The following is a 26,869-nucleotide window of genomic DNA, read 5'->3' as shown; positions in this document are numbered from 1 at the left end:
GATGCGATCAAGAATATAAACTTATAGGGTCAAATGTCCCTCACTCGTTGCAAACTTTACTGAAATAAAACCCCAAGGGTATAAAAACAACAATAACAATTGTTTATCTAACAGTACTATGAACATGCCGCCAAACAATTTCCTGATTGTATCCTATCCTATAAAAGGGAGGAGTGACACCGTCTTCTCCAGAAATCGCTCACTGGCCCGGCTGTCAACTGCGGAGCGGGAAAACCAATTCATTTGAACTCTCACAAAAAAAAAAAAAAAAAAGTTTTGCGTTCTTACATATTGGAGTTTGCAATACAGGTTTCTTGCAGTTTTAACCTTCTTAAACATAGATGGGCCGGTGGCAGCATTACTTTTGTTCATAAATGCATATGAAACCTGATCAACATAGAAAGAGCAACTTTTTATACGAAAGAAATTAATTACGGATGCGAATAGGAAGGGAATCTGCGTGAGCATATTTATAATACAAGATTTGCAGTATGAGGAAACGTGGTTTCAGCATCATTACAGTTGGGTTACCAGGAGCTGAAGGGAAATGGCCGCGGCCCCATATGTTAAAATAATTAATGGATGAGAGGCAGTCACATCTGTATCGTTGCTGCAAGTGCCTCTCGTTCGGAGAAATGATTCAGATTGGAATTCGGCTTTCCTTCGCAATTCGTCACCTATAATGTGGTGACTAAAAGCAAGTCCAAGTCATTGGAAATTACAGAGGCAGCTTAGAATTAACATTAACAGCTCACTTGTCTACAATTTTCAAGTAAACACGAACTCGAACCAGCGAACAGCGATGTGGATGACTTTAAAGTAGGTTTTTGTTACGAATTTTGAATATATAATTAAAAAGATTAATCGAGGAAGAGACAGGATGAGATAGAGAGAGGTAGTCTGGTAAAGAAAGGGCCTCAAAGCCAGAGGAAGTACTGTAAAAATAAACCAGCGTAATCACGCATGTGTTAAAGAACCGAGTTGCGCATGCAATTCCCATCTTCGACATGCACTATTTGCCGAGGAGTAGAGAAGAGTTTGACCCAGAAGTCGAGACTTTCTGTGACGCTCTTTCTATCTTTCGCACGATATGTTTTGTGAATCTTTATATTAGTTCCTAATAATAATATTGTTTTATACATTAATTTTTCTTGTGATTTTTTTTCTCGGAGTTCATTTTTTTTTTTTTTTAATGTTTACAGACAACCGAGTTTAAAACAAAATGGACCAAATTTACCTAAGCAAAATGATTGGCACACTTGGGTTTTTAAGAACCATTTTTTTGTCACTATTTTCTGCCTTATCCCATTTGCCTCTATACTCTTAAATTAATGAAAACGTTGTTTGATTTTACAAAGTTAAAAGAAAAAAAAGAGATAACGCTACAGTCGGGTGCCCCGACTATCAGATACCCGTTACTCAGGTAAAGGGAGTGCGAGGGAGATGGAGATAGAAACTTTGATCACGCATAACTTTTTAACGAATGGTCCGATTTGAAAAATTTCTTCTACATTTCGATAGGTATTGATAAACACAATAAAACTGCATTTTTACTTTTCCGAAATATTTAAATTTTTAAAATCGTATATAAGCGATTTTGTTCGTTAAAGGGGGCGTGGCACCTTTTTGAAACAAACTTGCGCTGCGTAGGAACTCCTAGAATCTGCATGCAAAATGACAATCTTCTAGCTTTTATAGTTTCCGAGATCTCAGCGTTCATACAGACAGACGGACAGACGGACATGGCTATATCGACTCGGCTAGTGACCCTGATCAAGAATATATATACTTTATAGGGTCGGAAACGCTTCCTTCTAGCTGTTACATACTTTTGCACGAATACAATATACCCTTTTACTCTACGAGTAACGGGTATAATTAGCCACATGTGACCAAAAAGTAAAATTTAATAAGCAGGATCAAGGCAAATCGTACGTTAAGAATGGTAAACACATCTTCTAGGCGTTCTTCCCCAATCTTAACCTGTTTTCAACATCGAACCAAAAATTTTCAATCAGCATTGTAAAGAATGCTTAGTCAGTTTCACTGGTAAAGAGATTATTCGTTGACAATGAGGAATGATTAAACACACATAGATAGTGTTCAGATCGTTTTAAATATAAACAATTCAAGGCCTGATGGCAAATTCCACGACGTTAAATGAGCTTAGCTAGTTACGTAACGTATTATGACGCTGTAATCATTTGACTTTAGTTTAAGACCTAAAGTAATAACTTGGAGGGAGGTGGACTAGACAAACTAAAAGATCATTAACCTGCTGTGGGTTGTACCCCCAAAAATGTATTAATGAATCGAAAGACGCGTCTATCTTCTGTTAAAGAACGCAAGCCCAAAAGGCACAAATTAGTATTTGTATATAAGCCACAAGATGAAAGTTTCATAAATAGCATCGCAACCAAGAAACAATAAGTGAAGGCAGATGCACATTGACTGAGAATGAGGAAGACGCGGCAGCTAGGCAGCTCGTTTGTTTATCGATGGCAGGCAGCTCAGACCGGCTAGAAATAGAAACATATTTGCTTTTGGATTAGGCATGGATACACTCTTTCTTGTATGAATACGCATACGAAGAAAAAAAATGATTTGTAACTGCATCGTATACAATTTTGTTAACCTTAATAAGCTATGGTCAACTTTAAAATTTTGTTCCCAATGGATTCGTGATGTGGCAATGATTTAGACATAGCTTTACGTAGCTTTGAATAGACACTCGGAAAAACCAAAGAAAACTTCAGAAGCGAAAGTATTACTCTTTACATATCTACAGTTTTTGTTTCATTCCAGACGGTGTTTTAGTTTCAGACAGAAGTGTTTTTTATCAAAATCATCATCGGACCGTTGTCTACTTTTCTTACATCGACATATTAAAACCTATTGTAATATAAAATTAGATTTTTTTTCGTAGTTTTTACGCACCGTACGATTTTTAAAATATATATATATTTTTGTACCCTACCAAAATTGGTTATTGTACATCAAGGAGTCGGATAGTGTTTTATAAATATTTTTTGATCCTTATACCGTGGTCTGCACTTTTATAAAGGTAATCAAAATCAAGAAAGGAAAGCTAACTTCGGGCGGAGCCGAAGTTGATATACCCTTGCAGAATATTCTGTAAATTATATTCTCCAAAATCGGAGCGGTTGTCCTAAAAAAATAAAACCCATAAAAAATCTCAATCAGTTATATGGCGGCTATAGGATATAGGGGGCCGATCCCGGCCGTTCCGACTTATATACTGCGTGCAAAGAAAAGAAGGGTTTGTGCAAAGTGTCAATTCGATATCTTTAAAACTGAGAGACTAGTTCGCGTAGAAACAGAGAGACGGAAAGACAGGCGGACATGCTTATATCAACTCAGGACGTGATCCTGATCAAGAATATATATACTTTATAGGGTCAGAGATGTCTCTTTCACTGCGTTGCACACATTTGACCAAAATTATAATACCCTCTGCAAGGGTATAATTATAGCATAGCAAGAAAAATTGCTATGAATTACAGACCCTTGAAGCGGTATGGTTTAAGTTTCATTATTTAATGACAGCACGTATCTCGAGTTATGGCATTAGAGGCATCCAAGGCCTGGGCCTGGTGTATAGCTGAACCGTTTCGACAATGCTTACAATTTTATGTTTTTAATTTCCGCAGACGGGTATAAGGTGGCGCTCGACAGAATTCCATTTAGGCAAACAAAACAACTAATTACCGCCCAACACCTTGGTTTAGGCTGTTGAATTGCTTCCCACATGCTGATAAAATATACACATCCTGGGATGTGTTGTGTTCTATTAGGTATGGTAAAGCAAGAATCCAGCGATGTAACTGATTAATGACAGACACAAATGTAACTAATTAACTAAGGAGATGTTCCTAATGACGGTCCAACCCTTCGTCCGTGAATAATATTAATTAATATCCCATTAGCCAAATTTCATTTTCGACTCTGCCCAAACGATTACGCCAACATAATCTAAATACATATTTAGGCTGAATATGTCAAGGAGCTAGGTAAAAGCAAGCTCCACTGCAGGATCAGTTCATGGAGCATCTGACTTCTAACCAACAGCCAGGTACGCCGTCAGCTGTCAGAGCTGTTTTCCTTCAGTGACAAGTTCTCCATCTGCTACTAAGAAGAGCTCTGCTTTCCGGCCCATCGACGCTAGGAGTTGGACAGGCGAGGGCACAGAGGAGGTAGTGACAGCGGCACTGGCAGCAAGCAACGTTCATTGCATTGCATTTTTGGCCTAATGTCTTATTTACGCAAAGGGAACTTGGCTACAACATAACTTTCTGTTTTGATTTGCAGGCTGCTACTGCTAGCGAAATTAAATTAAAGCAAAGCATGGTCAGCAGATGTGGCATCTGCCTTAGCGGTATAACTTTCCCCGTGCATCTATTGCTTCGGGAATTTTATATGTAACATAATTAAACATTATTTTATCCAATGCCTTCGTGCCCAAAATACGACTTTCCACTGTAAGCTGCACCACGCTGTCAATATATTTTTCGAGTGATGAACATTTTACCCAATAGAGAAATTCGGCTGTGCCACGTGATACGTATACATATGTTTTAATCTCAACCACAAGCTAGGGTGCTATAGCTCCCTTACAAACTTAAATCGTAATGGGTATGGGTTGAATACAAAAACTCTTAATCGATTTTCCAATAATCTTTTCGATCGTTCCAATGACGCTATTTAATATAATCTAAACAAGAAAGGAAATCTAACTTCGGGCGGAGCCGAAGTTGATATACCCTTGCAGAATATTCTGTAAATTATATTCTCCAACTTTTGGGAAAGTTTCAAACAGATAGCTTTAAAACTGAGTGACTACTTTGCGTAAAAACGGACGGACGGACAGACGGACATGGCTAGATCGACTTTCCTGGTGATGCTGATCAAGAATATATATACTTTATAGGGTCGGAAATGTCTCCTTCACTGCGTTGCAAACTTTTGACTGAAATTATAATACCCTCTGCAAGGGTATAAAAAGACCTATACGACCTATTTTGGTTAAAAATAATTCTATAATTGTTGTTGTTTAATTATTTGAAAAAGCGTTTATCTTGTGGATACGTAATGAAGGCCATGAGTTTACTCACGTTCCTTTAAAGAGTAGAGTGCATCTTCTGTTATTTAAAATTCGTCATTTAACAGTCAACAACAAATTATCGTTGTAATCATATTTTGCAATGCATTTGAGTGAACAATTGGGGGACCATTTCCCTGTTTTATTGACTTTTTGGCGTAATATACCCAGAAACACCTTTTGATGGGATAAATATAAAACCATCTTTTCTATTGGTATGAGTACTGTATGGCTATTTATGCTTAAAAGCTTCAAAAAATCGATTTTTCCGAGGACTTTTTTGGAAAGGAAACAAATATTCGATTGAAACAAAACTTTCAGGTTTTATTGTTATATATTTCTTCTCAAATTTTTGCATTAAATGCCATATTATGCCTGATACAAGCATTTCGCCGAGGCGCTTCGAGTGTGCATGTGTCGTGCGGCGGGAAAAATGAAGGTCGAAGTTTCCATCAGAAAAAAAATCCAAAAAAATGTTATTCTTTCATTATTATAACTATTTTTTTTTTAATGCACTTCAGGTTGTTTAAAAAGGTTGTTAATCATAACTTTTAAGGTTTTTTAGGTTCAACTAGAAGATAATTTAATCCCGAATCCAATCAATTTTGTCTCGTTTCGATAGGACGTTTTATTTTCGCCCTATCTTTCCCGCCAGTTAGAAGAAATCGTAAAAATGAAAAACCGAGAAATCGCACCACAAAGTTTTCGAATATAAAAAATCGTAACGCTTTGCTCACTTTGTTTTCTGTAACTTTACAAATATTTCGAATTTGCTTCCAAAATTTTAAGAACACATTCTTGGATAGTTTGGGTAGATATATACCAAGTTTGGAGTAGTTGTCCAGTCCAGTGAGTCAGAATGTTTCCATTTTTTTTCTGTCACTTATTTTGGTCTTATGCAACAAAACACTTTGAAAATAAGTTTTACTGATAAAAAAAAAATCGGCAACTTATTATACCAAAACAAAGGATTTCGCCGCTTTTGTTTCAGACGTCCATAAAATGACCACCAGCACTCCAACTCTGATCGGAATGTAGTTTGCACTAGAATATTTTTTTTTAGTTGGTGACGAAAAGCAGCGAGTCACATATCGGACGCAATCTTAAGTCAATTCATAACTGACTTAAAAGCAGTTATAAGTAAACAAACATTTGTTCCCGCTTCTATAATCTCTTGATTAAACAAACCGTAAAAACCAAAGCAAAGCTTGACGCTGTGACAACAGTAAATAGTCAGATTTTGCATTCATTACTAACAGGAAAGGAAGCAAACTTCGGCCGGTCCAAGTTTATATACCATTGCAGCTGTAACTGAAATTAAATATTCTATATTTCGATTTCGATGATCAGAATAAGGTCTGGCTGGAATAAGCCATTTTAAACAGAATTTTAGATACGTCATTACGTGGATTGCCGTCCACAATATTAATAATTACATTACATTTTGCAGCTTTCGATTTAAATAAATAAGACTAAGGCAGATAATTTCCATTTTATAATTCACATTTTGAATGTGGGATTCAATCGACCCAAAAATAAAAATTGAACTGAAAACACAAATTTTTGGAGACATTAAACTACAATAGATTGCTTTAAAACTGACTAGTTTGCGTAGAAACGGACAGACGGACAAGGCTAGATCGACTCTCCTGGCTAGATCGACTCTCCTTTTGACTGAAATTTTATACCCTCTGCAAGGGTATAAAAATAGGCAGAGATAGTCGAAATATGTGCTCGAAATAAGCCAGTCGAATCGCCAATCACCCGCAAACAAGAAGAATCAAATGTACCAGCAGGGCGGACCAGAAGTAAACGCTGGGATGCACGTGACGTGAGGGAAATCTATAAACAAGACTAAGCGATTACATCAGACTCAACAGGTCAAGAGCCGATTACATACAGCTGATTAACCCGGTAAGCCCCGCAAGGGGGGGCAGGATAAAAGCAAGGTAAACGTCAAAAGGAACTCGACCAAAAAGCAGGAGTTGGAATAATAATTGGTCAATGAGCCGCGAAATTAGTACGGTAATAGAATACGAAAACGTTATTGTTTTTACGCTTATATCAAGACGATTCAAAATTGACGATGTATGTTAAATAAAAGTTATGTATATCGATTTAGGATTTGTTTTAAATAAGTATTAAAATTACTAGGAAATAAAAAAGTTATTTTGACAATAATAAAAACTACTAATAGAGAAATGCATCAATAATAATATAACTTTCTAAGAAATATTTAAGTTCCTCGGATATTAAGGCAGACTTTATTTAAAGGTGCTTGTACTCCGAATTTGTTTGCTTCAGGCGAATACAGCTTGATCATTCTACCAGAATTTTAAAATCATCATTTACAAATTTATAGTTGAGTTGTTATTCACAACTACTGGACTTTTTAAAAGATAATTAATTCGAAGGAAAATTTACATTTCATCTGGAGTCTAAACCTACCAAATAATATGGATGAATAAAATTAGCTTGACTATTAATAAATATTCAAATCGTCATTATCTAATGTCGATCATGTAGAAACATGGGAACATGTTCAAACTCAATGCCAGGTGCATGTTTTTATAGAACGAACTTACTCGCCACTGTTGCTCGTTGACAAATTGTCAGCAGCGTCCGCTTCCTGAATTCCGCCAGCCGCCGGACGTGATCCATTGCATTCCTGCGAAGTGCCTGCCTGAGTAGATTTGGGCTCGTGCGCCACTGGCAGATACCAGGTGGTATGGGAGCCATGACTGGCGTAGATACCCTCACTGGGAGGTGGGGATTCCCTCAGTTGTACCGTCACGACGGCGGGCTCCTCGGCAACACCCTCGAACTCGGTAGCCGAAGCACGCCCACTATCTGGGCCAGCCATTTGGGGCCCCGTACCCGACGCTTCCGTCAGCCTGCTGTCCTCGGCGCCCGCCAGCCCGACGAGGAAGTCCTCGCACTCGGCTGCTTCGGTTGCCGTGTCGCAATCTTGCTGCACTGCAGCCCGGGGAAAACTTATTGTCGTTGTAGACATTTTTGCTCATGTGCTTTCGCCGTTTTGCGTAATAAACTTGCTTTGCTTTGGTTTGGTTCGGTGTTATTGATTTTCTCCTTTGGTTTCTTATTTAGATGCGCTATTTGCGTTGCTCTGTTCCCTATGCGCTGGCACACATTTTGGCTTCTGCCCAAGCGTTCCCGAGAACGATTGAGTACATATATACACAGATACACACTCGCGGACGCCCACGTTCTTGGTTTGGGATTGGGGATTTGCGTTTCGTGACCGGCAAGACGAACGTTTTTCAGAATTGCACGGATCTCAGTACTTTTAGTTTACACTGGGTACCGAGTTGGAGTGCCGCGGCAAGCTTATCTTATTTATAAACCCTGGGATGTGGGCGATTGCTGGATGTCGACTCAAAAACGACGCCAAACAGCTGCGTAAACCGATGAGGTGGAAAGACGCGCGCACCTTCACTGAAATTTATAACTGCATTTTTTTCTAACTTTCCGAGCTCCTCTGCTACACCTATAATTTTTTTTATTTTTTATTGCTATACCCAGTGCGACCGTGCGTGGGCATTACAAAAATACCGTTTTCTCTTAAAAATATTTACAAAAATATACCAAAAGGCGTGCCGCAGACTTGCAGTTAGCGAAGACTCGCACCAGGGTACGTTTCATGGATCTTGACAGTCTGCCTGGCGCGGTATATTTAAAAATTAGGTGTCGGACAACTTATATACAGAGTAAAACATTATTATTTAAACTCTTAAAAATTTGTAAGTAAAAGGGAAAATATATTTACTAATTAATTTCCCAAACAAAAAAGGATAAGCTTGCACAAAATACTAAGCATAACCATAACCATTCAGTCAACACAAAATACGGAAGTTGGCATATAATCGGACTTACGCAATAAAATAAATGGCCAATTCAATGCGCATGCTTGGAAATCAAAGTATACAATAATTTTGGCAACAGTGCCCTCCCCCAAATATGCAACATATTATTTGAGGCTTTTTGAATAGACTGATTTGCAGAAATTCCGTGACAAAAGTCATCTCTGTCAATACTCGCCGGTTTTTTTTTAGCCATTGCTGGTTGTTGGCGGCACGAACACACGCTTCCACACAGACAACTTCATTGCTTATTTATGGACCAAGTAAAGGACTATGGGCAAGAGTGGTGGGAGATGCACACGACTAAGAACGCTGTTCAAATCTGTGCCTTAAGTATAGTCGAGCAGTAGGTCGCTGAACTCAGCAGCACGACATGGGAGGCTGTGGCACCACCAGTTATTCGTTTGAAAGGAGAAGGTCCTTTCCCTGAGCCTTGTCGCGTCGTCCTCGGATGTGAAAAGAGGATTTGGACGGTAATAGCACAATTGAAAATTCAATAGTCTGACGCCTAGCATCTAGCTGGAATCTAGTCCCCTGAGGACCGCCCTTATAAGCTGTTCACTTCAGACGATTAATTGAGCATAGATCTCTTTAAGTTTAAGGGGTTATCCAGGTCTTGACACTTCAAAAAATTCATTTTTTTCAAACTTTTTTATATAATAGTACCAAGTTGTTGTCTGAAAATTTCAAGTCGATCGAAGCAAAACTGTAGGAATGGGAGAAATTTAAAGCCCAGCGCGTCGAACGTCACAACGGGCCATTCGGGCTCTGGCGTCGGGCAGATGCGGCACTTTAAACGCGTTTTTCTCAAAACCACTTTTTTGAAGTCGGTAGTCACGATTTCTCAAAAACTATTGCACCGATCAACTTCTGCTTTTGCACACTTCTTTTAGACATAATTCTCTTATCCTTAACGGATGGATTTTTAAATTTTTAATTACAACTCATTTTATAAGCCAAAATATGGCCAAAATTTTATTGCCATATAACTGATTGATCGGAAATGCCATAACTTTGGTGTTTGTTAAGTTAGGAAGTTGGGATTTTCTATGGCTTTTATTTTTGGCCAATCAATCCGACCTATCAAATTTCATAAGGATCGGCCGACTATATCCTATAGCTGCCATATAACTGAACGATCAAACAAACTTGGTGTTCTTAAAGATAGGAAGTTGGGATATTTTATAAGTATTAAGAATGCATCATATGAATAATTTTGGAGAATATAATATACAGAGTATTCTGCAAGGGTATATCAACTTCGGCTCCGCCCGAAGTTAGCTTTCCTTTCTTGTTATGAAAAGCGCTACAAAAAATTCAATTTTTAATTTTAAAAAAAAATGTCTCGTAGAGGACAAGCCAGACACATACACTATCAGAATAATTTTGTTTTTTTGATATCAGACAAAAATTGGCGGAGATATTTTGCCTACCGCAAGGACACAATTTTTTATGAGGTCAAGTTCAAGCCTGCCTCAACGGCTCAATTTTAAAAATATTTGGTTCAAATTTTTACACAATGTTGGTCAAACCATAAACATTAATGTACAATAAATGAAATTTGTGAAATTGTCATAAGATCTTTAAAAAAATTTTACGAAAATAGGCTTTTTTTCGTGCTCCAAGACCCGGATAACCCCTTAATAAACAGTGACAGTAATGGCGCGCAGCAGACTTCCCGTTATTTTCGAGTTTTGCAAACGTGCCAAGCGCTAACTTAAGTATCCAAAAACAAAATTCACAAAAGAAGAGTCTTACCCCGTAATTTGGGGTCTCCGCAGCTTCTGACTTGGCAGAGACCGACAGCGTCCTCTCCTGTGGCACATGTCGCTTACGACCCTCGCTTGGTCCTGCCGGTCCTGGGTGTAACTGAAACAGGAAAAATATCATATTGATGACTATTATCCATTATTGACAGTATCCAATCTCGTTCCGCTGTCGCCACTCAATTTTAATGTTATCTGTCATGTCTGATGGTACTTAGACCCCCTTTACTGAGCCTGCCGCCTGCCAGAGCTTGTCATTCGCTAATGGCTTGGCCAGTTGAAGCCATTAGCAAGAGCAGGGGACTTGGTTCCAATCTGTCACTTCAGAAGCTGCAGAGCGAAACTCACCTGAGCACAATATCGTCCTCCTCTGTCGCTCCTTGGACCACTTTCTCTTCAACTTCCTTCGTCTCCGAGTGATGGCAAATACTGGCAATACCGCTACACAAGAAGGTCCACGACGGATTGGATTTTTCTTCGCCTGCCTGTTTTGTGCCCACGACTTTGGTGTCTTCGTTAACAGTCACTGAAGTGACCAGATCGATATTAGATACGCTGGACAAGGACTGGTGCCTCTTGATTGCTCCAGGAGCCCTTTCTTCCTGACAGGCCACGCATCTGGGCCAATAATCGCAGGTATCCAGAGTCTTGCTGCAGCTTTTGGTGGTGGCCGTAGTTGTCCTAGAGGACAACACGAAACACATAAGTTCAGGCACAAGAAACTCCTTTGGTGTTAGTCGTTGCTCCAAAGATGGGAGCTCTGATGTATTTATGTTTGGTGGGACTGCTTACTTTGGATCTCTTAAAATGCCTCTTTTTCATTTTAGTTTTAAGTTATGATAGCACGTGTATTTATGTATCGGGTCGCCAACCGTAGAAAAATAATGTAAGGAGTAAGGTTGCCACCACCGCACAATTTATAAATTCGGTTAGTACAAGGATTAGTTTGTATGCATAAGCAGTCTCTCAAATACACATATGCACGGGTGTTTTCTTTGGTCGGTTAGTACTTTAGGGGATAGTGATTTTGGTTTAAATAATGGCCTCCGACTTCGGCCCGCGTGCAGTTTACTTCGAAGAGTAGGTTAATATATAGTTATCAGGGATTCGCTGTTACTTTGCTGTTGCTGAGTGCCTTAGCCGTAGAGATGCTTTAGTACCTGCTGCTTCGCGGTTGGGCGGCCGGCTGCCTGTAAATGTAGTCGCCACCCACTCCGACAGCAACCTCTAGAGTAAGGTCGTCCCGTGACCCCGGACTTTGGCGTAACGAGCGCTGCGGCTTCAGCACGGTTGTCGGGTGTTCGTAGATTCGCGTTTCGTTACTCATAAAGTTGAGTTCGCTGTTGCCCCCGGAGTTGATGGTTTCTCTGTTCCGAAGCATTACCGGCAGTTCGTAGTCACTGCTGTCTCCTCGGCGAAAGTTCATGATCGGAGACTTTCGCATCATTTCGTAGGTCAACTCGTGGTCGCACAGACGCGTCCCGTAACTCTGAGGGCTACCCGATTGTCTAGTCGGCTGGTGGAGATTGTTTGACGAGGACCCTGATGACTGGGGCGAGCGCGACGACTCCATGCCAGATGCATTAACGGGAGAGTTGGACTTGCGCAGGCGGGACGATGACGTGGAGGCCATCGACACGTGTCCGGAATCGGTGGCAGTCTGTAAGAACCGCAGCCCGCTTACGCTGACGCTCCCATTGCTGCCGTTGTTATTGTTGGGCACTGCTTCGCGAAAGTCGTCGTCAAAGGAGCGGGACTCAACCCGCAGATTTTGGGTGCTTCCGTATTCCCCTCCGCTGCCACTCGTGTGAGCGTTCCGGCCTGAATTATTTGCACCTCCACTGCGATTGTAGTTGTCGTAATCGAAGTCAAAGGATCGAGCCTTGTCCTTCTCGTTTTGTCGGACTCTCACCGAGTTGCTGGACGGCGCAGGCGGGTTGACATGAATCTTTGCCGCGGCTGGAGAGCCTCGAATAGTGGCTGGAAACACTCCTCCGCCTGAAACACGGGGTTGCTGATAGGAGGATCCTGACGCCTGCTGCTGCTGGGCGGTCACAGCACTAACGTTGACGATTGATTTGTGCGTTCGATTTGGAGAGCGCTCGGTGAGTTGTAACGATCTGTGAGGAAGGGGATAATACAATACAATTAACAATTTAAGACCGATTTTGAGCTTAAAGTACGTTTTAAACTTTTCAATTTAAAATCTACTTTTAGCCTAACGTGCGGACGCAAATAAATTTCCGATCAATTAGTTGTATGGCAGCTGTAGGATATAGTCGGCCAATCCCGGCCGATCCCTTCCGACTTATATACTGCGTGCAAAGGAAAGAAGGGTGTGTGCAAAGTTTCAATTCGATATCTTTAAAACTGAGAGACTAGTTTGCGTAGAAACAGACAGACGGACTGACGGACATGCTTATATCAACTCAAGACGTAATCCTGATCAAGTATATATATACTTTATAGGGTCGGAGATGTCTCCTTCACTGCGTTGCACACTTTTGACCAAAAATATAATACCCTCTGCAAGGGTAAAAAAAACTGTTTAAATTTGTATGGCCGTTAATAATATTTTGTAGGACAATTTAATGAAAAACAAGAAAGGAAAGCTAACTTCGGGCGGAGCCGAAGTTGATATACCCTTGCAGAATACTCAGTAAATTATATTCTCCAAAATTATTCATATGATGGATTCTTAATACTCATAAAAAATCCCAATTTCCTAACTTTAAAAACACCAAAGTTATGGCATTTCCAATCGTTCAGTTATATAGCAGCTATAGGATATAGTCGGCCGATTATTATGAAGTTTGGTAGGTCGGATTGATTGGCCAAAAATAAAACCCATAGAAAATCCGACCTTCCTAACTTAACAAACACCAAAGTTAAGGCATTTCCAATCGTTCAGTTACATGGCAGCTATAGGATATAGTCGGCCGATCCGACTTATATACTACCTGCAATAGAAACACAACTTTAAGGAAAGTTTCAAGCAGATATCTTTAAAACTGAGGGACTAGTTTGCGTAGAAACGGACGGACGGACAGACGGACGGACAGAAGGACATGGCTAGATCGACTCTCCTGGTGATGCTGATCAAGAATATATATACTTTATAGGGTCGGAAATGTCTCCTTCACTGTGTTGCAAACTTTTGACTGAAATTATAATACCCTCTGCAAGGGTATAATAATATATCTTCGACATATAAAAGAACCTGCTATTGTCTCTTAAACAAACAACTATTAGATGCATTTACCAACCTCGAGCGACGGATGCGGTGCTCCTGCTCCGCTTGCTTGGCGGCTATTGCGCGTCGTTGAGTGGTGAAAACACTTCCGGGAACGGCGGTGGAGGCTGTTACAGTCAAGCTGGTGCTGGCAGTGTGGTGCTCATGGGAATCGCCGCCACTGTAACTGGAGCTGGAGGAGCTACGCGATATGTTGGGCGGCGTTTTTTCTTCGTTCCGTTGGCGGGCCTCCAACGTGTTGCTCTTGGAGATGGAATTCTGACGGGAGCCGGTTAACGAGACCTGCGACCCCTTCTTGCGTCGCTCCTCTGGTGTCAAGGACCTGGATTCGGGGGTCAGCGATCTTTGCTTCCGTATACTGCTGGATGAGCTATGGAACTCTTTGCGATCTGGTGTAAGAGACCTTTGGCGCTGCATCTTGAATGGCGAGATGCTGACGCTACTCGTTCCGACTTTGGGGAACTTGTGGCTCACAGAAGCAAGAAACTCGCTTAGGCCGCTATCCTCGTTGTCCAGCTCATCATTGGAAAGATCTGTCAAAAAAATTGTAAAGCAGAATTTCGGTCGCTGATGTGGGCACAAGAAAGGAAATGCCGCCTATGAAGACAGATTTAAATAAGGAGTAATGCTCGAATGCATCGACTCTGCTACTCAGCTAACAAATTTTAAAATAAATATGCCTCCAGCTGATGGTTAATAGGGTCAGAAATGATTCCTTCAACCTTTTATACAATTTCCAATAAATACAATATACCCTTTTACTCTACGAGGAACGGGCTTCAAATTGCCGAAAACACGGCCGCTGGGGCAGACGAACATGAACAGTAAAAACAAGAAAGAAAAGCTAACTTCGGGCGGAACCGAAGTTGATATACCCTTCCAGAATACTCTGTAAATTATATTCTCCAAAATTATTCATATGATGCATTCTTAATACTCATAAAAAATCCCAACTTTAAAAACACCAAAGTTATGGCATTTCCAATCGTTCAGTTTTATGGCAGCTGTAGGATTGGTCGGCCGATCCTTATGAAATTTGGTAGGTCGGATTGATTGGCCAAAAATAAAACCCATAGAAAATCCCAACTTCCTAACTTAACAAACACCAAAGTTATGGCATTTCCGATCAATCAGTTATATGGCAGCTATAGGATATAGTCGGCCGATCCTTATGAAATTTTGTAGGTCGAATTAATTGACCAAATATAAAACCCATAGAAAATCCCAACTTTCTAACTTTACAAACACCAAAGTTATGGCATTTCCGATCAATCAGTTATATGGCAGCTATAGGATATAGTTGGCCGATCCCGGCCGTTCCAAATTATATACTGCGTGCAAAGGAAAGAAGGGTGTGTGCAAAGTTTCAATTCGATAGCTTTAAAACTGAGAGACTAGTTTGCGTAGAAACAGACAGACGGACATGACTATATCAACTCAGGAGGTGATCCTGATCAAGAATATATATACTTTACAGGGTCGGAGATGTTTCCTTCAGTGCGTTGCACACTTTTGACCAAAATTATAATACCCTCTGCAAGGGTATAAAAATGAATAAGATTTAATTAATAAGGTTTTGACTGACCTGATCTCGCGCCACTGTCACAGGAATTGAGGCGCTGGCTCTTCGACGTATCAAAGCTTCGAAAACGCGATACTACCGTATTAGGCGGGCTGGAATGCGCTGCCAGAGGTCCGGCGCTGCCCACCCGGCTGAAATGGGACTTGCGGGAACGTCCTAGTGCGTGGTTCTTGGATCGCTCAGCAGTCCTTTCGTGACGGGAACGCGGGGAGTTCTTAGCCTGACTGCCGAGGTCTGCGCTGTAGACAGGAGGCGCCTCCTTCACAGCGGCATTCATGTAGGCTGTTGTCGTCTGCGGATGCAAGTATTTCGGCGAGTTGTCGCGGCTGCGAAGGGAGCCACTGCTGCCACCGCCGCTCTCCCGCTTCGTAAGGTAATTAGGTGAGTTGCCGGTCAGGGTGCTGAAGTTGGGCGACCGTTCCCGTTCGCTTGATAGCACTGCCAGGTTCAGCGGACGTTCTGATAGGTTTCCATCAAAGCTGCGGGAAAACGTTTCTACATAGCTGTCGGTAGGCGTGGGACGGCGCGTGTCATATTCAAAACTGCGGGAAAAAACCATGCCCTTGCTGGAACCAGGATTTGGTTGCTGAGTGCCCAACTGGGTCTGCGTCTGAAGTGGCACAGGCAGCGGCAGCAAACCCTGCTGGCGAAAGGGCTTGCGACGGTCCGGATGACGCGCACTACGGCTGTTGTCCTGGAAAGCGGGTGGTGGCGAAAGAATCGGAGTTATGGGGGAGTCCAGATCGTTCGGGCTTTTTACTGGTAAAAATCCAGGCCGCTCGTTAAGGATGTTCGCTAGTTGGGGATCGATAATCCGATAACCGGGGCGGAGCGCAGGGTCCCGTGAGGAGAGACCGCATAGCCGGGCTTCGTTTCTCTGTATAAGCTCCTCCACCTTGGATCCGACAAACTTCGGCTCAGTCATGCCAACGTTGGCCTGCTGTGGCTGGTGCTGTTGAATAAAAGACTGCCGTGCCAAGTCTAAGAGACGCCCATGGTCCGGAGGAATCGCCCGCGCCCCAGTTCGGCCTCTTCCATTTTCCGGGAAGAGTGTTCCTCCATTTTGCTGGCTATAGCTGAGCCGGCGATAGTCACAGCTGTCATCCTTCTGGCTCCCCCGCTTTGTGTTAACCTGCACCCATCCGGACTTGTTCAGGAATATTTCCTCCTTGGTGGTGGCGGGCGATATGGACTTTCGCCCAGAGCCGGTCACCCCATGGAAGTGTTCTCCGAATAGATACGTGGGCACTCCGTTAGAGCCCGTAGTGTTTTCATTCGCGCCACTGCTACTCATATGGTAGTGCATGTTGCGCGCCTCCAGCTTCTCGTTGAAACAGCGGTTGGATGCCTCGAGACTCTCTCGTCGTTTTGCAACGTACTGCTGGAAGGCGGAGAGGTGTGCCTGCTGCTGTGGCGAATTCGGCTCCTTTTGCTGCTGGGTGGCTGCGTTGCTCTTCTGCGCGCCTATCTCTGACTTTTCGAATTCTGGAGTGACTGGTCGCTGACGTGGGTTGAGTAGCTGATGGACTGCTGTTGCGGGTGTTTCATCAGCAGCATTGACATCTTCGACGGCTTCATGACGCTGCTGCTGCAGACGCTGCTGCAGATGTTTCGATGGACTGGTACGGGAGCGTGTTCGACGGCGCTTGGGGAGAGCGGGCAGCGGTAGTGTGCTGACGTCTAGTTTTTCGTGGGTCGAGGAAGAGAGCTCATCGTTCTGGGACTCCCGGGTAATGGAATCGCGTGTCAAATGGCTATCGTCCGATTGGGCCTCGCTGGAGTCCAAACAGGCGTCCTTGAGTGCTACTGTTTTGCAATGGGTCTGATCTCTGTAAAAGATATTTGTATTGAGGTTTTAAAACTTCCTGAATCCGAAATGTTCTCCAGCAAAGAGGACCTAAGTGATGAGAGTGGATTGACTTAGAAACCCTTATCAAAAAGTACAAGCAGCCTGCCGGTCTTAATGGCTGAGACAATCAAGGCAGGCCAAAGCCCGGCGCTCAAACAGCAGTTCAATGTCCGGGAACACGGTTCAGCACTCGCCTGAACTCGTTGACATCTGCGCCGATGCAGCAGTAAACGCTGGCATTGCAGTTTGTGCCGTTTTACCAGCTGTAAAGTAAGTGCTTTGCCTTGTTGCTGCCACTGCCACTGGTGACTGCGACGAATCTGTTAGCAAATACTGATACTTCTCAAGCGCCGCAGGTACTCTCAAATATTTATCTACCAAAATTTTGGAGATTCACGCAGGGTCATATATTGAAAAGCGCCCAAAAATTGGAAAATCATACGTGGAGAACAAGACAAACTCCCATAATCACACTTTATGGCAAGTTTTAATATATGTATTACAAGCTTTATTTCAAAACGAATTCCTTCATTGCAAGATGCATGGTGGGTGTTATTCAAAAGAAAAACTGCACAGCTTGACTTCAAATTAGGGTAACAGTATGTCAAACATATATAAAGAAGTGTCAATGACAGTTTTATGATTAGCACATCAAGCGACAGGCTGCGTCCCCATCATGTTACTCCCAGCCAGCTTTATGTGGGCATTCTGGAAGGATCTTTATATATAATACTCTTGCCATTAAGTGTATCCTCAAAGCTCTAGCAGCTTTCGCCGGCATTTCACTCCCTCTTTTATGGATGACTGGCGGTGAAAACTCATGTATCTATGCCTTTTTTGTGTTAGAATTTTTAAGTGGCTTAGATGCCTCATAGGCCAGAATACACTGATCCGACAACTGGAGCGGCTCAAAAGACAAATCCAAAGATCTCTCTTCAGCACAAACGTTCCAATTTCGGCATTTGAATATAATCACTTAAAAACTTGTCATTCCAAAACGGTCAACTGCCAGCAACAAACCCAACTTCGTTTCATTGCCTCGATCTGTAAAATGTAGTTGTTTGTGTAGGCGTTACAACGCCTAGTCCAATTTTGGAAGCGTTGGCATTTGTTGAATGTGGACCAAGTAGAATTAAAAGAGTCGCTAAAGCATTGAGCTCCTCTGGCTAGTCTTGCAATTCAATTTTTGGTGGTGCCCAACCAAGGTCCAATTATAATTATATATATATATTATGTATACGCACCCCACTTATATGCTTGAAACTCTGTTAAAAAGGCATTGATGTTTAAATAGCAAACCAACTTGAAAAATATACATTTACCAGTTGAATTAAATATTGGAAAGTAGACAAGTCGTGTGGTAACTTCGAGAAGTGTGTAAGTATACCTGGCCGTTCCTTATTAGGTAATGTTCTGAAGTCTTTCTGTGCGTGGGTATTACTAGCATTCTACGTCAGCCCACAACATTTTTTTAAAACGTCAATTAATTTGCTCAATTCGTATATCTCAGCTGATTTTTCATAAATGTAGGTTTAAGAAGTTAGTTTTGTAAAGTTCTCACAATATTTGAGCAAGATGATTATAAATCGGAAACCATTTTCAATATTTTCTATTACCCCGAAATGATTATTTTTTAATTCTCTAAAAATCTGTGTTCAAATCTTGGTTCGTTCTTTTGGGTAAATTTTTCGTCATTTCTATGGGGTAAATTTTCGGAAAAATGACTTTGCAGAAAAAAGTCTAAAAACTGCACTTCGAGGCTCATAAATTTTCTGTCTGTGCATATGTCCGTCTGTCCATCTGTCTGTTTCTACGCAAACTAGTCCCTCAGTTTCAAAAACATTAGGATGAAACTTTTCAAATAGGTGGGGTTTTAGTTTTATAAAAATTGGACTACTGCATCATATAGCTCCTTAAGGAACGATAAAAAAATTGTATTGAAAAATCTGGCTTGCATTAACTAGGTAACTTTGGGCTTGTTACTTTTTCAGCTGCTCTTAAAATAGGTATTTCTCTAGTATCTTAATTTCTATCGATTGCAGCGTTTGCCAATGCCAAACGATCTCTTTGGGCAACACTCGAAAACGATTTCCGGAGCAGCTCGATCATCAACATGTGGCCAACGAGCGATAATTTAAAGCATCTGCGCAGAATGTGTGACGGCGACTTTCGAGCAAGATCACCGGGTGTGAGGTTTAGGCTCACATTCCCAGTCAAATCCACATTGTCGGGTTAAAGCACTGGAGCTGCCACTCATGTGGTTAGATTCTAGTGTTGCACTTCAGGTTCTTCGAGCTAGGAGCTTGAAAGACGAATAAAAATACGTGCAAAAGATTTTGCATTATAGAAGTACTCAATTTTTCCTAAATGAACTAAATGCAACATATAGTTATCCAAAACACCAATACGTGACGTAAAAGGATGTTGCCGACACTCGAATGTAATAGTAAGTGAAGGCACCTCACTCTCACAAAGGAATATACTGTTAATTACATCTCTGCACATACATCCCATATTTGTTTGGGACGAGTTTAAATATCTGAGCTTTTGGCCGCTCATTTCTCCGTGCTTGCAAAAGTAATTCCGCTATTATAAAAAGCAAGGAAATATACGCAATTTTCTTCGAAAACAAATTTTACGTGTGCCAGTACATGTCGGGAAAAAAAAGGCTCAAAAATGTCCCGTGTCACTACTGCGTTACAAACTTCTAACTAAAATTATAATACGATCTGTACGGAAGTGTCTTGACTACAGGAAAGCCCTCCAATGGATTTAAGCTATTCGAACTTTAAATCAAGTTGCCTTTGTTTTTTGTAATACTTGCACATAACATCGAAGAGGACGAAAGTTTCCACTAAAAAATGTTTGCGCATTTCTTTAGCAAAACACGCTGTCTATAAAGCTGCAGTGATTGCCGGTTTGGATATCGTAAATAAAAAAATTACGCCTGTATATGCGGCATGCATAATAAAACTGGTTTTCAATCATGTTAAGCTGCACTTGTCTTCAGCAGAGCAGGACGAGGGCGAGGATGACGACGGGTACTAGTAAATCGATTGCATTATCTCGCATACCTGTTAGTCAACTTGCACTTTCGACTGCGTTCATAGCCAACTAGCCATTTTACTAGCTAAGAAGCTGCTTCTTCGGTGCCGCAAGACGTGGTAACATTGCAACGTTGGTTAAGCTGCAGCGGCATTGACTAAAAGCCAATGACCAAATGAAGTTGCGGCCATAGGAAACAAGTTTCACATTTTGTATACCATATTGGTGAGCACCGTGTTCATAATTATCAAATGGTAGGCTGCATGCAATTTACAGTAGCTCAATTGCAAAACGCCAACAATTTTTTTTTATTTTCAGCTTGAAGGTTTTGAAGGTCGTCCCCAATTTCGCAAAATACTTGCCCGAAATGTGGCAGTATGAGCCTGGCAGTTTCTGATTTGTCGTTGGCCCTGGTTTGCTTTTCTGACCTGGCTAAGCTCTTGCTCTGTATTGGAAGTTGAACTTGTTTTCAATTAGCTGCGCTTTGAAATTACCCATTTCAGCCTAGACCGAAAACCTTTGGGTGGTGACACTGGATAAAAAAGTATTTATCAAAAAGAGTAGCACTTAGCGAAAGTATTGTAATTTACAGAAGAGACAGTAAAACCACGATAACATGAACTTATTATTTTCTCCTTGTTTTCAACCTAGGGACAATTCACAAAGTACGGTTGTTTGTGTTGCACTTACATACGGGTGTGCACACATAAGTATATGGGTAAATGAATGAATACCAAACACAATACAAGAAAACAAAGGACAAAATTGATTTATGTGGGCCGGTCTCATGTTGAGGGCTTTGCCTGAACGCTGTCGAGGGCCAGGAGGCGAAGCTTTTTGGAAATTATTGATTGAACCATTAAAGGTATTGTTTATTATTTTTGTCTTCCATTATACAAACTTAGGGGTTTTCACTCGCTCCATGTTCTTTGGCAATCAAATTAATTCAATACCATCACTTTGTGACAGTCCACATCATCTTAAAGCTTTACTGCTTCAAGTCACGCTCTCCTATCAATCACTGAGCAACGAGAAAGTACGGACAATAAGCCATCCATAAAAAAGGATATGCTTTAGGCACTTGAATAATTGTTTTGTTTGCACACCAAAAAAAATCCACAAATTTCGGGATAGAGGATTCAAAAACGACTTTAATGCACTTTCATACGAAAATTATCTGCTCACTGGTCGCTTTCTGAGATTGCAATTGGGGGGAACATCTGGCACAGTGGCTCTCCTCATTTCACTTCTGATTCCAGCCGCATGACGAATGAAGTTTCGAGGGGGAGGCTAACACAAGGTAGTACCAAATGTGGCGCAAAGCAGCACTCTCAGGAGCTGCTGCGCATACAATTGCCCTCTCGCGGTATGCAAATAGCTTCACTAGCCTAATTAAACCACTTTGAAATCGAACCACGGGTTAATAATAGTAAATATTTCAAGTGCACTAATTTTTCACTTTTGATTTGGGAGGTACCAAGCCCATGACACTCACTCGACAAGAGATCTGGCCATTCTTATTGTTAGCACCCACGAACAACAAGTGCTTGCCGTGCACTATTATTTTCATCTTCGCCACGACAAGTTCAAGTTCCTGGCTCTTTAAGCTTATTTATAGGCTGGGGTAGACCAAGTCGCGTACCTGTGTTTCGCCGCTATCGTTGCGCTGTCCGTGTTGCCCGTCTTGCAACTAAACTCCAGCTCGACTGCGCTGTTGCTGGCGCTAAAGTTGCCAGCGTTGGTGGTTGTTGAGATTCCGGGAGCAACATTTGTTGCTGGCCCGCCGGTGCCTTGCTCCTCCAAACATGTTGGAACGACATGTTGCCGGGGAGCGTTTGTTGGAGTCTGCTTGTCATGTTTTGTTTTGCTTGTCTTTTCGCTGTTTTCCCCCACAGTCGTGTGCCTGGATTCGGGGGGCAGTTTGGACGACGAGGGACGGGGACGGAGACGGGACCGGGGACGGAGGCATGTGAGCGAGTCCAGTTGACTCTGCGCCTCAGCCGGCCTTCCGACCTCCCATTTTGGGAACTCGGTGTTGTCGCTGCCGTTATTGATGGCATTCCCTTCCGGCTTGCCCGCGATGGTGGACGCCTGCTCCCGCCTCTCTAGCGCAGGCTCGGCTGGAGGTTGGGTATGGACATCCTCGGCAGAATGCGCCACTTCGATGTCATTAGCGGCCTTGCGATTCTCGTTGGTAATAATGTTCTCCAGTACCTGTGTCATGTGAGACGGACTCTGTAAAATATCATTTAATTAAAATCTTATTCATCTTCCTTTTCACTCGATGCTTTTTCATATTCAATGGACTCAAATCAATTAAAACGACACTACTGGGTTTTATGTATGTATGTGTGTCTGGTAACTTGGAAAGTTTTAATTTACTGGACATATAAAATTCATAGCCAAGGATCTTGACTGTAATTCATATATTGAACGAGTTATTAGAAAATGATATCCTGCGGACAGAAGTTATCATTTATTTATTTATTTTCCCTTTTGTTGTATAAGTAAATTTTTTTTATTTAATAAATCCAAAAATAAATTTTGAGTTTTCTTTAGCAAACAAAATGTTTTCGTAAAAGTAATAGTATTTTAAACTAGTAAGCATTAAAAATATGAAAATCGTTTCTATGGCAGCTATGTGATTTCGAAAAACCATTAATTTTATAATAACTTTTCCTAATGTTTCATAAGGCAGATAGAAGATATAGTCGACCGAATTTTATTAGAGTTTCATCCAGATAGCTTTGAAACTGAAATGCTACCTTGCATTGTGATGCTGATAAAGAAGTATATACTTTATTGAGTATTCCTCACTGCGTTGCACACTTTTTTCTGCAAGGCTATAAAAAAAAAGTCCTTTGGTTTTATTAATATATTGTGCTAACTTGAAAAATTGTAATAGCGAGTTTAAATCTTAAAAGGAATCAAAGTAATTTTAGTTAAATAAAAATCTTGGTAACGCTGGTAACAACGCTAAAAACGAATAAAAGCCTCTTGCTCACCTTTTTCGAAATGACAGTGGCTTCCGAAGGCAAGATACCACAGGTAGAGTCCTCGCTGCGTGCATCGTAAAATACGTCGTTATCATCAGTCTCCGCTGCATTTGCATCCGGCCCACCTGTTGTGGGTTCCAGCTTTCTTTTAGACGGAACAAGCACGACTTTTTTTTCTGATTGCTTTGACTTTTCAGCTACCGCTAGATCGTTATTTTCGATTTCCAAGCTTCGCGACTTTGTATCGTCTTGAAGACCCTCCATATTAGCCTTAAGCTCTTGAAGATCAGAATATGTAGCAGGAGAAGGCGGAGGAGGTGCCGGAACGTCTTTCCGGCGTAGACTGGGACCGGGTGTGTTTTGATGTATCTTCGATCCGCTAGTGCGATGGTGCCGTTTGACCAGGGGTAAAGCCATCTGTTCATCGACAGCAGTATTGGTTTTGTCAGCATCATAAGTTCCAAGACATCTAGCCTTCGGAGTCAGCTTAAGGCTTTGTAAGTCCGTCTCCGCTATGGTCTTGTAGTGCCTTTTAGGAATAGTTCCCGTAGAAGACGCTACGAGTCGGTCCAAAGAAGGATACTCCCTCCGACCAGTCGGTTGACCTTTACGTTTGCTAGGCGTGGGGTCTTCTGTAAAAATTGCATCTTTAATGTGCTTAAAAGAGTCTTGAAGGATTCACTTACTAGGTACGGTACCATCTGGTATTGGGGTCTGCCCCTGTAGACTCGTTCTTGGTGCAGGCGTGGGCTTCACTCCTGCAGTCGGTCGCCCTCTGCTCAACGGAAGCGTAGTTACTACGGGCTCCTGCCAGGGTTCCTGGGAGGCTTTGGGACTTGTTTTCGGATTGCTGCTTGTGTTGCTACTGGCTCTCGGACCCCGTCTCGTAGGTTCTAAGCTATTGTTTCTCTGCATTTCAGACTGATAAATGCTGCGTTTCACGTCGTTAACATGTTTGAAAAAATCCTGCGCGTATTTGTTCTGTTTTAGATCCAGTGGAGCTGCGTATTGCTGCTGATCTATTGATAGTCGACCGGTTTCCAAGAGCTCTGCGGGCTCGTCCTGTCCACTTGATGGTAGTATTCCTGCTGCAGTCTTGCGCGGAATGCCACTGCTTCCACCCCGCACTGTCGATCCGTACACATCGTCGAAGTCCGAGCTGAAGTAATTTGACGAGCAATCGCAATTTCGACATTCGTATCGACAGTTGTCGGAATAGCTACACTTATCGGAAGCTGCCATGGGCAGTCCAGCCGCGGAACCCATTCCGATGACCCCATCCAGGCTACAGCGCCTACAATCGTATCCGAACCTGCCCTCTGAGCTCCCAAAATATCGCGTCTGGCCAGAGTTTGAGTACACGGAAAAGAGACTCGAATCACTGGCACGCCCGCCATGTCTCCGATGGGGATGCCGAGAGTAGCGCTGGGAGTTATCGCTGCTGCGAAGGGAGAACTCGCTGAGAATAGAAGCCTTTGAGTCGCTCTTGTATATCTGGGGGTCGTAAGGGTCAACAAGTATCTGGGATCCTCCTATGGGTCGGTTGGCAGCATACATCAACGGATGCAGCGGCTGCGTTCCACTGACAGCATAGTAAAAGTCTCCAGTAGTTGGTGCTGCGAACACGTTTGCCTCTAGCCGCGCCATGGTATTATATTTGTGGTAGGGCAGCGAGTCGCTCGAGGAAGAAGACTTCGTGTTTAGTCTCTGCAAAGAAGCCGCTCCTGCGACCGACCCTCCACCATTCTGGTATCCCACGATGTAGAGCTGCTGTTGTGGTCGGCGCGGTGGAGTCGCACATCCAGAAGCCGGCCCAGCAACTTGGGCCAAAAGCAGACTGTCACCCACTGCATAGTGACTTGGCAGCGGATTGCTAGCTATCGGAGACTGGTATGGCCTCTGGTGCGGAAGGTAGTATCCATCATAAATCTTTTGCTGCTGCTGTTCACTGGGCGTGGTGTTAGCTGAGGTGGACGTAGTCGCTGACGACTGCTGGAACTGGAGTATCGGATTATAGTCGCCTGTTATGGCTACTGGGGTCGTCTCGATTTTGTACACGCCTGGATTATTGGGGTTGTATGACTGAAACTCCAAAATATGTGCAGCCGGCAAACCGATCCCAGCATCAACAGTAGGCGGTGTCCGGGTTTCAATAGTGTTCTCTTGTTGGTGTCTCTGGCTAACGTACTGCTCTTGCTGAGGCTGCACCGCCTTCAGCTTGCCACTTTCTACGGACCCAACGTGAGCCAAGCAGTACTCGCAGTTGTCTTTTCTGCACTGCTCCATGCAGATCTCGCAGCCTGGAAATGCGTCAACAGCGCTTCCGTTTCCTTCACTGGTTGCGCTCATTCCATGTGGCTGAGCACCAATTTTTTGTGTGCGATGGTTGTGAACATCTTTGTCAGACATTGCCGAGGCAACGGACATTGCATTGCCGGTTGCTGCACCTGAGACCGTCGAGCTCACCGTGCTGGGAGTTTCCTTAAAGAAAATCTCTTCGTAGATGTTCTCCTCGCTGCGGGAATGTCGTTTGTCAGCCTTGAGACCAGAGGAGTTTCTTTGTTGGTCCACTATTTTTTTTGAGCTTTTTAGGCCCTCCTTTATCAGATAGTAATTAAAGCTTTTAATTCCAATTTCGCCGCGCAGAAAGCGTTTGCCAATATCAACCTTTGACGCGGCTGAGTCTCCATGTACTGTGGCGGCAGAGTCCTGAGCCGAACTGCGGGCAGAGTACCCGTCATCTAGTTCGCTGACTTCCGTTGGGGCAACTTCCGTGGCGCCCTCGCCAAAATGCTTTCGACTACGTTCCTTGCAGGGTCTAATATCAAAATCGTGGCCGTGCTTACTCGTAACTCCCGTTTCCCGTGGCGGATAGCCTGCAGGAAGCTGACGACTATTGTCCAGGCTAAGGTTCCGCTTCTGCTTCGAGTTGCGCTTGTGGGTTCCCTTCTTTTCGACTCTTTCTGAGGCAGTGGCGACAAGACTGCGCTCTAGACTGCGCACCCGGCGAGTCATGCTGCCTTTGCTTGGCACCAGCGGTTCATTGTCAGTGCTGCTCGAATCACATTCGTAATTTAAGCTGATGGCGGTGCTGCCAGAGGCTGCAGAGGCCTTGGTTTTGCTATGCTTTCCTGTCACATACTCATGGAACTCGTTGGTCAGCTGGTTTTTGACCGACCGGCTGCTGGACGAAGGATGGTTACAAGTGTCGGACCTCACCTTGTGCTCTGATAACGGCTTCCCGGAAATGCTATTCCGCCGCATAGGATTCGCCAAGTGGCTTATATCCTCGGTGTAAGCCGGGTCATCGTAAATTCTCTCGCGCACTGAAGTAGCTGAGCGGTCTTTGGTCTAAAAACAAATCAAAATAGGAGTTAA

At 42.7% G+C, this 26,869-nt stretch overlaps 1 protein-coding gene across 3 annotated transcripts in view; it reads right to left on the bottom strand.

The window, feature by feature from the left end:
• The window catches only part of LOC108042191 (rho guanine nucleotide exchange factor 4), a 39,020-nt gene that overhangs the window by 11,143 nt on the left and 1,008 nt on the right, over positions 1 to 26,869 (bottom strand). The window contains exons 3-10 of one of the 3 annotated variants that reach the window (XM_017120354.2): positions 24,178 to 26,842; positions 23,501 to 24,123; positions 22,138 to 22,730; positions 15,605 to 17,430; positions 14,033 to 14,552; positions 11,927 to 12,886; positions 11,115 to 11,447; positions 10,759 to 10,869 (exon numbers count right to left, since the gene is read on the bottom strand). In XM_017120354.2, the coding sequence (XP_016975843.1) occupies positions 10,759 to 10,869; positions 11,115 to 11,447; positions 11,927 to 12,886; positions 14,033 to 14,552; positions 15,605 to 17,430; positions 22,138 to 22,730; positions 23,501 to 24,123; positions 24,178 to 26,842 (7,631 nt within the window). Of the gene's footprint in view, positions 1 to 7,704; positions 8,660 to 10,758; positions 10,870 to 11,114; positions 11,448 to 11,474; positions 12,887 to 14,032; positions 14,553 to 15,604; positions 17,431 to 22,137; positions 22,731 to 23,500; positions 24,124 to 24,177; positions 26,843 to 26,869 lie in introns of those variants that run through there. The other 2 variants (XM_044457483.1, XM_017120355.2) reach the window with 2 other exon arrangements.

The sequence above is a fragment of the Drosophila rhopaloa genome, unplaced genomic scaffold (assembly GCF_018152115.1).
Source record: "Drosophila rhopaloa isolate 14029-0021.01 unplaced genomic scaffold, ASM1815211v1 contig_159, whole genome shotgun sequence".
In the NCBI taxonomy this organism is placed as follows: domain Eukaryota; kingdom Metazoa; phylum Arthropoda; class Insecta; order Diptera; family Drosophilidae; genus Drosophila; species Drosophila rhopaloa.
The sequence above is the reverse complement of the archived record's forward strand: the minus strand, read 5'-3'. Positions and strand labels throughout refer to the sequence as shown.